The following is a 13,135-nucleotide window of genomic DNA, read 5'->3' on the forward strand; positions in this document are numbered from 1 at the left end:
TACGCTTTATTCAGTTATGTTCAAGGCTTCTTTCGGTACTGTGTGTCTTCCATATACCTTCATCCTTTTATAAAAAGGTTCTCAACCAGCCTGGTCTACAAGTGACTTTCAGGACAGCCAGAGATGTTACACAGAAAAACACTGTCTTAAAAAACAAAACAAAGCGAAACAAACACAAACAAGCAAATAGAAGCCCATTGCCATGGAACTGCAGAGTGAAGGCAGAGTGAAATGCAGAGAAGGCTAGAATGGCTCTCTAGTCCAGGTTTTTGAGCTATGGGTCTATCAGGGCTAGTAGTGGTGACATGATGTGTTTCACAATTGACCTGCCTGTCAATTTAGTAACACACTTGCTGTTGCCCCCTTCCTCCTGTGGCCAGGTTGTAAAGGGAAGAGTTAAAAATGAGTCATCTGCTCTGTGGTGCATAAATTTAAAATTTTCTAGAATGCAACTGTAGTGTGTTCCTCTCTGGAGAGTGATGGCCTGAATATGGCTTCCTACTTCTAGCTCTTCTAGCTCTGAGAAAAACCATATCATTGAGACATAAGATATCTAACTGTAGTTCTTGGCAAAGTGAGTAAAAACAGTAAGAATTTCTTGGTGACACACACACACACACACCTTTACAGGACATCCCAAATACAAAGAGTATACATACCACAGAGTAGTTAAAATTGTTAAGGGTTTGTTTTTTCTATTATTAGGTTTACAATTGCTATAACATACATCTTTGACAAGAGTCAACAATTTGAAGTAAAGAAGACATAAAAGACTACAATTGTTGCAGAACCTCGAACTGTTTATAAGTAGCAGCATGGATCACTGACACGTGGCTGTATGCATGCTGCCTTCCTCAATATGTCACTTCTGTGTTGACCTTTGAAGGTCCCTTGTTTCTGTATCAGCCTGGGCTTTAGCATCGCGTAGACTATGTTTTACGCACACAGCTCTCAACAGTCACTTGTCAGTTTACTGGATACTGATTGACCTGTTTCCTACTTACATTTAAATAGCAACTGAACATCTGGGTATGTGATCTCTGTTGTAATTCTCTAGTCAGGTACTTTCTGTACTTAATACCATTTTACAACAATTTCCTCATCCTTATCTGCTTATTTGTATGAAGCTCAAGCTAACGAAATAAATACATAGAAAGAGCTGCCAGTTCCGTTTATCTTGAAGATTGACAAACATAATGACATATGCCCAGACCCCAATCAGTATTAATTTATTGATTCAACAAATATTTTTTGAGCTTACTGAGTGCCTGCTGTTGTACAAAGTGATGAGGATGGAGATAAACAAGACAGATGTATCCTCTACCTGCAGGTAGCCATCAGCAAGAACGCAGATGACAGCAATGTCATACAAGTTCAGAGTACTGTTGCAGATTCATCGAGAGTCTCCTGTGTCAGATAGAAGTAGACCCAGCGCATCTCATCTTCATCTTAAAGAAAATAGGTTTTTTTCCCTCTAAAACAAACAAGGAGGTAGATAATGAGAACTCCAAAATGTCAGGAAGAACTTTTGGGTTTGTTTTTCCTTTGCTGTAGGAGTCTACACCTCAAATCACCTCGTACAAGATGGGTGCCTCGGCCCTGTGTGTACTCTACAGGAGGAGTGAAGGACCATGAGAAGAGTAATGGGAGGTCTGCCTTCAATACAGCTGTCCCAGATGTTGCTCAAACCACTTTTACTTACATCTTGTTGGCCTGACCTTAGTCACATGGTGATGCCTAGCAGCAAGGGAAACTGGGAAATGCCTCATTCATTCGTTCATTTATTCTGAGTGGCCTAGAAGAGGAAATGAATACCAGGGAATAAGAAGTTTTGTCCTTAGGATATCTGAGAAAACTTTTGCTCAAATTGAGAGCTAAATGTAAGCGGCCTCTTGAAATTTATGTGTTCTTAAAGGAAGAAATTATTCTGCATTTAAAAAGAAAGATCCAAAGACCTGAACATAGAGGAACTGTTCTATCACCAATCAAGATTAACCATTGTGTGACTGTTGCGTTAGTAATGAGAAAAGGCTTAGTTATGTTGTAAGAAAAGGGAGTATAGCAAACGTTCACTGAGGGGCTGTGGCTGAGCGGGCCAGGAGAGTCTCAGAAAGGATGAAGACTGGAAGAAGCATTTACAGCAGGATACTAACCCTTTCCCAGTTAACATTGGCTCAGGGGAAGGCCAATAATTGAGAAAATTCAAAGAAGGCAACGTTGATCGTAGGAATACAAGTTACAGAATCAGGAATGCAATGGGTGATCTTGCTTTCCAATTCGACACACCTGGAAAGAGGAGCACCACAACTGAAAAATGTGTCTGTAGGTGTGACCAGGGGGCATTGTCTTCACTGTCGATTAACGGAGAGGGGCTCAGCATAGCATGGGTAGCACCCTCCATAGGCAGGTGCTCCTGGACTGTAACAGGTAGCTAAGAAACTAACTGGAGAAAGCCAGTAAACAGCATTTCTCCACGGTCTCTGCTTCAGTTCCTACATTCAGTTTCCTGTCTCAAGTTCCTGCCTTGGCTTCCTTCAGTGATGGACTTTAACCTGTAAGTTAAATAAACACTTTCTTCTCCAAAGTTGCTTTCAGTCAGTGTACTATCAGAGCAACAGGAAGCTAACTAGGGCAAAGGGTTAGCCTACATCTTTAAGGACACACTGGAATGCCATTTAAATCACAGAGAAGTAGTCATATCCATTAAGGTGTCGTGGGTCTGCCAGAATATTGAAAACAGTTACAATAAACTAATTTGACAATGTGGATTTGCACTGGTCCTCAGTTTTTGTGTCTAGGCTGCAAAAAGCACTATTACTGCCTCCTGACATCTAATAACCAGTCCTGTTTGCTTGATGTAACAAATATTTTTTTTAGAATTCTTGTGTACAGTTACACTTAGAAATGAATATTTTTATGTTTATCTAGGTTCTTTTCCTTCCTTTCTTTTTTCAAGAAAGATTTTCTCGCACTATGTTGCACTAGGTAGCACTATGTTGCACTAGGTAGCACTATGTTGCACTACGTAGCACTATGTTGCACTATGTTTCACTATGTGGCACTATATAGTGTTATGTAGCTCTGTGTATTGTTGCGTAACAGTATGTTACACTCGCTCTGTAGCACTATGCAGTACTATATTTCACTATGTAGTGCTATGCAGCACTCTGTTGCCCTCACTATGTAGCCCTGCCTAGCCTAGAAATCTCTACACTAAGCTGGGCTCGAACTCACTGAGATCCAACTACCTCTGCTTCCTGAATTCTGGGATTAAAGTGGTGTGCCTTCAAGTCCAATTTTTTCTCTTAATTTTTAATTGGAGATTCAAATAATTGAAAACTTTGTTGAAATCAGCACAATTTTTTTTTTTTTAGAGTGTTACTCTTCTGGATATTTTCTTTTTTTTTTTTTTTTAGTAAATTTTATTAAATTATAAAAGTTTCCATTTCCGCCCCCCCTCCCAACACCCTCCCACTCCCCCCACTCCCCCCCTCCTTCCCCTCCGTCCCCCAGGGCAGTCAGGGTTTCCTGCCCTGTGGGAAGCTCCAGCTCCCTCCCCCTCCCTCCAAGTCCAAACAGACTGGATCCCCAAAATCCAGCATATGCAGAGGAAACAGGTCCCAGTGTCATAGTCAATGGCTTGTCTGGAGAAGGACGGCTATGCAGTCGGAGGCCCACATTGGAGCAACGGATTGAGCCCCCCGAGGTCCGGAGGGGGAGCGGAAGGAGGAGGAACATGAAAGACGAAATCAGTACTGCGAGGGATGCTATCACCCACTGATACAAGGGAACGGATCTGATGAGAATTTACCAGGGCCAGTCGGACTGGGACTGAACGAGGACGTGATCTAGCCAGATTCTCGGAATTTGGCCGGATTCTCTGACTGTGGCTGGCCCGGGGTCTTTCTGAAATCAGCACAATTTGAAGACATTTTATTCCTAAAGTGACTGTGGTTCTAGTGTCAAGACAAATTCTAAATATAAATTTTAAAACCACTAGAAAAGGCATATGCTGAGAAAGGAATGGTCCAAATGTCTTACTTGGGCTTGTGTGGATGCTTTCATACTCTTGATTCAGATGCTGTGATGCCCAAACTTTTCCCCAGGGAGAGTTTCTGGACTTGGTTGGCAGTGCAGTTTTTATATTAGTGGAGAGATGAAACAGTTTGATTTTGTATTCATCTGTGACTGTTGCATCTAATAAATGTCAGATTGATGAGAAGAAAACAATTTTTTTCTTAAGATCAACATGTTTTGAATTGACTATTAGGAGAGATTGAATGGAACCTGCCATTTGAGTTAGCCTATCTTATGTTAAAATTTCAGTTTTTCAACTCTGAGATTCCATCTTACACCTGTAAGAATGGCCAAGATCAGAAAACAGTGATGACAACTTTTGCTAGAGAGGTTGTGGGGGAAAGGGAACACTTCTGCATTGCTGGTGGGAATGCAAGCTGGTACAGCCCCTTTGGATGTCAGTGTGGCAATTTCTCAGAAAATTGGGAAACAATCTTCTTCAAGATCCAGCAATACCTTAACTTTTGGGTATATATCCAAAGGATGCTCAGTCGTGCCACAAGAACATGTGCTCAACTTTGTTTATAGCAGCATTGTTTGTCATAGCCAGAACCTGGAAACAACCTAAATGCCCTTCGACTGAAGAATGGATAAGAAAAATGTGGTAAATTTACACAATGGAATACTACAAAGCAGGAAAAAAAGACATCTTGAATTTTGCAGGAAAAATGGATAGAGTTAGAAAACATTATTTTGAGTGAGGTAACCCAAACACAGAAAGACATTTATCACATGTACTCACTCATAAGTGGTTTTTAAATATAAAGCAAAGAAAACAAGCCTACAAATCACAATCCCAGAGAACTTAGACAACAATGAGGACACTAAGAGAGACTTCCATAGATCTAATCTACATGGGAAGTAGAAAGTAGAAAAAGACAAGATCTCTTGGGAACAAGGGGACCTTGGGAGAGGGTTGAAAGGGGGAAGGGAGATGCAGAGGTAGTAGACAAAATGTAGAGCTCAATAAAAATCAATAAAAAAGAAAAAAAATCAGTTTTTCAGGGGAATTATTAAAAACCTGTGTTTACTAGCTTCCTCATTAGTTTGTGACTTTATACTAAGTTATGTAATTAAGTAATATAATGAAGAAATCTGTGGTAGAATTCACTACTCTGAGGTCATTTCATATCATCTTATTCTATTTCTATGGTTACCCTCATAATTGCTAGCTACCTGGTGAAAGAAAGCCAACATCCCTTTTGCTCTAGGGAATCTAGATTAACTGTGAATTCTGTTAACAGTTATACAGCCTCTGTATCATTTCCAATGTGCACTTTCTCTAATTAAAATATATGTTGTTACAATTTGAAGTCTATAATCACTTCTTTTGATTAAAAATAAAAATAGTAACCAAACTGATATTATGGACCAACCATGTGACATTTGGCAATTTAAGTCACATGTTTTCTGTTGTCCAAGTCACAACCTGGTAGGTAGTTTCTTGACTGCTATGAGCTATAATATTTCCCAAATACTTTACAAAATACCTTGTCAAAATACCTTACAAGACTAGGAAGAAAGAGCTGGTTTTGCCTTCCAGTTTAGGGGGGGATGCAGTTGATCCTGTTGATCTCATGGTGGTAGGAGGGTGAGCAGCTGATCACACTGCATCCACAGTCTGAAGGAGAAAAGTAAACGCGGATGCTCAGGTCACGTTCTCCTTTATGTGCACTCCTGGATCTCAGCCTATGGAACAGTGATGTCCGTAGTAGAAGTGAGTTTTCCCTCCTTAGTCTGACCTTTCAGGAAACACTTTCACAGACACAACCAGACCCACGTTTCTATGGTAATTCTAAATCCAATAAAACTGACGTTGAGATTAACTACCTCACATAGCTAGAGGTAGAACACCATGATGTCTATGCTTTGATGACAACTGGCACTTTGCTGGAAAACTGACAACCAAAGGGGAAATGGATGGACATCAGTGCTCTTTGATGGCCTATGAATAAATGTGATTGGTAGCAGCAAGATTAAAAGTGCACATGGTTACATCAGTAACAGCACATGGCCTTGGGTTACTATCATTCCTCCTAAAAATCTGTTGGCATGTCTTCAGTGAACATGGAATATATTGGAGACAACATAACAGGCACATCCAACAGGGTAGTTTTAAAAGTCTGTTTACTGCCTCCTCATACCCTATGGGATGAATAAAAATCCTTAGAAGTGATCCTGACTGTAATCTGTAATCTACACACTTCAGCCTCATCTCTTGCCAACTTCATATCCACCTTCAGCTCTATGCTGCCATAAGTCTTAAGCAATTTTGTTCTTCTTCTTCTTCTTCTTCTTCTTCTTCTTCTTCTTCTTCTTCTTCTTCTTCTTCTTCTTCTTCTTCTTCTTCTTCTTCTTCTTCTTCTTCCCTCTGTTCTTCATGCCCACACGCCCATGCTAGCATTTACAAGTATCTTTCCCACATTTGACTCAAACCCAGGTCATGTTGGGAGCTTTTCCATGATGAGCTTCTGTCACCTCAGTGCCACACCTCCCCATATGTGTCATTAGTGCCCTTCAGTGTCTGTTCTCTTTGCTAGGCTCTGTCCTCAGTGCTGGACACACAGGGTGCGACCAATGTGAAATTGCTGGATAAATACATGGAAGTTTGATGAAAACTGCAGATTAGAAAATAGCTTAACTACAAAATTATAAGATATGGTCTGCAGGAAAGTTGAACAATTTTGCAAATAAGAAAATGGTTTTACATTCATGTAAACTGATTTTCCCAGTTCTGCTATTAATTCTAATTAGTGGTTGGGGTTGTTGGTTCTTTTAGTAAACTTTTTGAGTGATATGCCATATGGTGCTGTTTGGTATTTAGCATTTTTTCTTTTCCTCTATTGTCAAGAGAGTGAGAAAAGAATTGTGCACTTGCTGTGGTAAGCAATCCCGAATGTCTTCTTCATAGAACCTCACTTGACTGATGACTATGGTAGTACTTGGTAACAGTGTTGGTTTTGTTTTCTTTTTGTTTGTTTTAGTTTTTGATTTTTTGAGACAGAGTTTGTGTAACCACCTTGCCTGTCCTAGAACTCACTTTGACCAGGCTGGCCTCGAACTCACAGACATCTACCTGCCTCTGCCTGCTGAGTGCTGGGATTAAAGGTGTACACCACCACTCAATTAACTATGCTCTCTTAAAGGTTGAGTCTCTAGAGTCAGTTTTATTTATGGGATTATGGCTTTATCTTAATTAATAAAACTTAAATTTGAACTATAAGTTGTATGGATGTAAATATATACATGTGTGAGTTGAATTCAGAAACAAGAGAACCCAGAGTTTTAAATCTTGAATTTATCCCAGACCATTTAATCCTTCTATTTATGAATAGGAAACATGTAACCCCAACGATAAATGACTGTTCCTTAGAGGAACCAGGAAAAGAATTCTGGTTACCTCACTCTTCCAGATAAATGTGAATTTTCAAGCAAGGATAGTTGTGTGGGAAAATTGCAAGATGCACCAGTAGTTTTCTGTCTAATTCAACTTTATTAATAAAGATAAAGGCTTGCCCCAGAGGCATCTTTACTGTGCCTTGCAACCCTGATGTCCTTGTTTCCTGTTCTTTCTCTTCTTTGGTAAACATGATTGTTAAAAGCCCATTATTGTCAGTCACATTTAGAGACTCCGGTTTGATCACATGCTCGTTCAGTCCCAGTCCAGCTGGCCTTGGTGAGCTCTCATTCGATCAGTCCCCTTGTATCCGAGGGTGAATGCATCCCACACGGTTCTGATTTCCTTTTTCAAGATCTCTCTCCTTCTGCTCCTCATTTGGACCTTGGGGGCTCAGTCCAGTGCTCCAATGTGGGTCTCCGTCTCTATCTCCATCTATCGTCAGATGAAGGTTCCCTTTAGTCCTGCCTTTCTTGCTCACGTTCTCCCTCCTTCTCCTTCTCATTTGGACCTAGGGAGTTAAGTCCTGTGTTCCAATGTGTGTCTCTATCTCTATCTCCATCCATCACCCGATGAAGATCAAACCGGAGTCTCTAAATGTGACTGACATGGGGGATGACTGAGAAGCCATTGTCAATGGCACTGGGTCTTGTTTTGTCTGTACTAGCTTTGTACTAGCTTTCTGGGATCCTAGTCTGTTTGGATGCTCACCTTCCTAGACCTGGAGGGAGAGGGGAGGAACTTGAACTTCCCACAGGGCAGGAAACCCTGACTGCTCTTAGGACTGGAGAGGAAGGAGGGGAAGGAGTGGGGGGGAGGAGGAGATGGAGTGGGGAGAATGGGAGGGTATGGGCAGGAGGGGAGGAAGTGGAAATTTTTATAAACAAATAAATTAATTAATAAAAAAAAGCCCATTATTGTAACCATTAGCCACTAGGAGAGGACATAGATTCTTATAGATGAAACTACAGGGAAAATTAATAAATAAATAAAAGCTTTCTCTTCTAGATTATGAATGGCCAACACGTGGCAGTGGTAGCAGGGTAGGCAGTTTAGCCATATCACTGGAAGAACTTAAACTCCTCCCTCCTCTCCCTTCTACTCACCCTGATCTGAAGCTGGGTTGAGATACAGAATTTCTGTGTAATTAGTTGTAATTTAATCTGACTGTGTTTTTTTTTTCTCCTCACCTCCCTACCAAGGTTAGAAGAGAACACTTGGTCACATCTTTCTCTCACTGAAATAAAATTATTGGGTAGTCGGCTACTTCTGCTACTAGCTGTTCTGTTAAAAGTTCTAAATTCTTTATTATTACTATTGTTTATTGAAAACAGATTCTTCTCCCATTCAATTCATCTCAAGCAGTTTTCTCTTCCTCCTTCCAGCTCTCTGCCACCTCCCCCTCCCCCAGATCCACTCCCCTTCCATCTAAATTCTTTATTTTAATTGTAAATTTTGAGAATCAATAGGTATCCATGTCTTTATCATCATTTTCTTTATCATCTTTCAGGTCTTATAGAAATTTGCCTGATGCACCCTCTCGACGTGGTGAAAACCAGGTAAGGTTGGTTCTGCATGAACAAGTTTTATTGACCTTGGCTGATGTCCAAGTTAAGATCTGTCAGAACACTAAATGCTAGAACTTGTCCCAGGCTGGTAGCTTCTCCCTATAATGGCATTTAAATTTGCTTTTCAAAGAAAGTACCATTTGACATATAAAATGTGAACAGTGAGAAGCATCTTAGGAGAAAGGTCATCTGAAGGTATGCAGTGTCTACTGCTGTCACACGGCAAGTGGAAGGTTTGATTTGTGGTGTCCTGGTACATGAGGTAAATTTATCAAATTGGTGTAAAAATTAAACATTATCTAGTGAATTATGACAGCAGCTTTTCATTTGGCATGCCAAATAACAGTTTGCTACCTAGTAGTCAGAATTTTCATGTCAGGTGAGCTTTTTAAATGACGGTTAAAGAATTTATTCCGATAATACTTTGCCAATGCAAATGCCTCATTTCCATGAAGATATTTCTGTTTATAAGGGAAGAGAAAACTTAGAACAATGTGTCAAATCTATCCATCAAGAGTGAAAGCAAAGGCCTTGGACTTCTCACAGGGCAGGGTTCCCTGCCCTCTCTCAAGCAGGTTGGGAGAAGGAGGAGGGGAGTATGGGGGAGTGGGAGGGGGTTGGGAGGAGGGAAGGAAGTATAAATAATTGGATGGAAAACTAAAATAAAAAAATCAGTAGTAAGAAGAAAAAAAAAGAATGAAAGCAAAGTAAAACAGCAAAACCAAAGAATAATAAGGCTGTGAAGTTTAATATGATCACTGTAGAGCATTTGGGGAAGGTGGTTCTTTTTTTTAAATGTTTTCTTTCTATTTTTTGAGCTCATAATATAATTTTATCATTTTCCCCTGCAGTTCTCCCCTCCAAACTCCCCTATGCACTCCTACATCATGGTAACTTTCAAATTCATGGACTTTTTTTTCAATTGTATGTGTGTGTGTGTGTATGTGTGTGTGTGTGTGTTGTGTTCCTGAATGTATAAATACAATTTTCTTGAACTGTATAATGTTTATTGTGTGTATGTTTTTAGAATGACCATTTGGTATTGGATAGTCAACTGGTAAGTTCTTCTTCCCTGGGAAAAGTTAGAGCACATTTTAAAAAGTTTAATCTATGGCTAAATTATTCAGCTTTATTTTTTTGAAATTAGAAGTTTTTAGTATATAGTGAATATTTCCATATACTTGCATTATATAAAACTTAAGAACACCAGCTTTTGTTGGAGCCTATTAGCAAGTGTTGCAATACTAATTCTGTAATTGAACAAATCATTTATTCCTTGGTCAGAGACTACTTGATGAGTTTGGCCATTTTATTTATTTTACCTAAAGGGTTCCCTGAATTCAAGTTTTCTTAACTTGTAATGCATGTGTATGTGTGTATGTGCATGTATGTGTATCATGTGTATGCCATGACTCACTTGTGGAACTCAGAGGGCAGTTTATGGAATTGGGTTCTCTTTCCACTATGTGAGATCCAAGAATCAAAGTCAGGTCATTGCCTTAGTGGCAGGTACCCTCCATGACTGAGCCATCTTGCCATCCCCTGAAGAATTAGTGGGTAGTTGATGAAAACAAAGGAAAATGACTTTTACATACAAATAACATCACATTTATAAGATGTGACTGTGACTGAGCCTCAAAGCTAGCATTTATGGCCTTAAATACCACAGCTTAACCAAAAGACATTTATTACAGTCTTGGAAGCTAAAAAGCTCAAAATCAAGGTTGGGATTCGCTCAGTTCTTACTGCAAGTCCTCTTCTTGGATTGCAGACATGGTATTCCTACTCAGAGAAGCTCTGTAGTCTCTTTGTTTTCTTGTAAAGGCACTAATTTCATCAAGGTGGATTCAACACTTATGACTCTATCTGAACCTATCACCTCTCATTGTGCACTTTCAAATACCACCACATTGATGGTTGCCATGCCAACATTTGAATTAGAGAACACAAATGTTCAACAACTCAAAGTCATTAAAATAAAACAAAAGAAGAAAATCACATTTTTTAACTCAAATGATAGACATTGACCTCTAGACCATTTCCTTAAGGGTTCCAGAAGAGAAGGCAAATTCTACTGACCTTAGATTGTTCTGACAGTCTATGAAAAACCAGAATATTACTGTTAACATTTTCTTTTTATAAAGCATGATTTTTTTAATGTTTGAATAAGTTTAGAGGAAAAATAAGAACAATTTAAATAAAGCATGATACTAAAATTAGAATCACTCTGTCATTCCTGCAGTCCTTGTTCATCTTCTCAATAAGTGTGTATTTAGTATCTAGCACACGAGTTCCCGGCTAACCATGAAAGCATGGTTAACCAAGCTGAGGCCCTGTGAAGAATCTCATCAACATCAACTTTAAAAGCCATCTCATTTTCTTAGACAGGATTTGAATTTTGCATTGCTTGAAATATATATATATATACAGGTAACTATATACATATATACAAGTATATGTTTATATATATATGTATATTTATATACATGTGTGTCTGTGTCTGTGTGTGTGTATACAAATAACTATAACCTTTACATTCTTTGCTATATATCAACACTTCCATAAAAGTAACATTCATTAATTGGGATTGGTCCCATGCCTGTTGTGGAATATTACTTTTACTATGTAAAGGTGTGTTGCTTTTGTTTATGCTTAATTTATTTAATTATGTAAAGACATGTTGCTGTTTTACCTTGCCTGCCTAAGGCACCTGATTGGTCTAATAAAAAGCTGAATGGCCAATAACGAGGCAGTAGAGGGATAGGCAGGGCTGGTAGGCAGAGAGAATAAGTAGAGGAAGGAATCTAGACTCAAGAAAGAGAAGAGAGAATGAGGAAGAAAAAGAAGGAGACGCCTGGGGCCAGTGAGTGGCCACAGACAGATACAGAAGAAGCAGGAAAAGTAGGACATACAGAATGAAAGAAAGGTAAAAGCCTCAAGTCAAAATGTAGAAGAAGAGAAACAAGTTAAATTAAGTTATAAGAGCTAATGAGACAAGTATAAGATAAGGCCAAGCATTCATTGTTGTAGGGAGGCCACTTGTTTGTTCCTAGCTGCTCAGACCCGAAATAACCACACCGAAACTATATTATTTGCAATACTATTTGGCCAATAGCTTAAGTGTATTTCTAGCAAACTCTAATATCCTAAACTAACCTATCTCCATTAATCTGTATATTGCCATGTGGCTGTGGCTTACAGATAAAGTTTCGGCATGTCTATCTCTGGCAGGGCTACATGGCTTCTTCCTGACTCAATCTTCTTTCTCCCAACATTCAGTTTAGTTTTCCCCACCTAGTTCTACTCTGTCCTATCTGCAGGTCAAGGCAGTTTCTTTATTAACTAGTGGTATTCATAGCATACAAAGGGATTCCCACATCAATCCATAATTAATCATAAGTCACCATGTCATAATTTGGGAGCTGGTTGGTGACACAAAAGCATACTATATGTGCTGTGCCCTTGCCGACTTTGAAGAGAGAGGAATACACCACCCCTGCAGGTGTCCTGAAAGAGAATTGGATGGTAGATGGCAGCTTGCCTGCAGAACAATAGAAAATGTACTGAATAAATACCCAATTCATAATCTGAGACCTATATGTAGAACTCCTTTTGCAAGAGAAGTGGGCTATGTGCAATTTGTAGGACGTAACACTAAGCCACTAGCATGGTAGTCAGTGAACAGGAACAGATGAGAACTCGGCTCTCTACTGTTATTGTTTGGGTAAGATGAGCTCCTTTCTTAAAATTTAAGAAGTGACTTTGTTTTTCAATAAAAGTGTTTTGAGAATTACAAATTAGAAAGGAAATTTTACATGGATTTAGTTGACCATGTGGGTGCCAATCTGTTGTAGGGAGGAGAGCCCACTTGTTCGTCCTGGCCTCCTGACTTGCTTAGCCCCGAAATAACTACACAGAAACTATATTAATTAAATTACTGCTTGGCCCATTAGCTCTAGCTTCTTATTGAATAACTCTTACACCTTGATTAAACCAATTTTTATTAATCTGTATATTAATATTTGGCAGTGGCTTACCAGGAAAGATTCAGCATGTCTGACTCTGGTGGCTCCATGGCATCTCTCTCCTACTC

General features: G+C 39.4%; 1 protein-coding gene across 1 annotated transcript in view; it reads left to right on the plus strand.

The window, feature by feature from the left end:
* The window catches only part of Slc25a21 (solute carrier family 25 member 21), a 490,942-nt gene that overhangs the window by 275,041 nt on the left and 202,766 nt on the right, over positions 1–13,135 (plus strand). Inside the window, exon 2 of the mRNA XM_048415663.3 lies at positions 8,985–9,033. Coding sequence (XP_048271620.1) covers positions 8,985–9,033 — 49 coding nt within the window. The remainder of the gene's footprint in view (positions 1–8,984; positions 9,034–13,135) is intronic.

The sequence above is a fragment of the Myodes glareolus genome, chromosome 11, assembly GCF_982192425.1.
Source record: "Myodes glareolus chromosome 11, mMyoGla1.1, whole genome shotgun sequence".
Taxonomy (NCBI): domain Eukaryota; kingdom Metazoa; phylum Chordata; class Mammalia; order Rodentia; family Cricetidae; genus Myodes; species Myodes glareolus.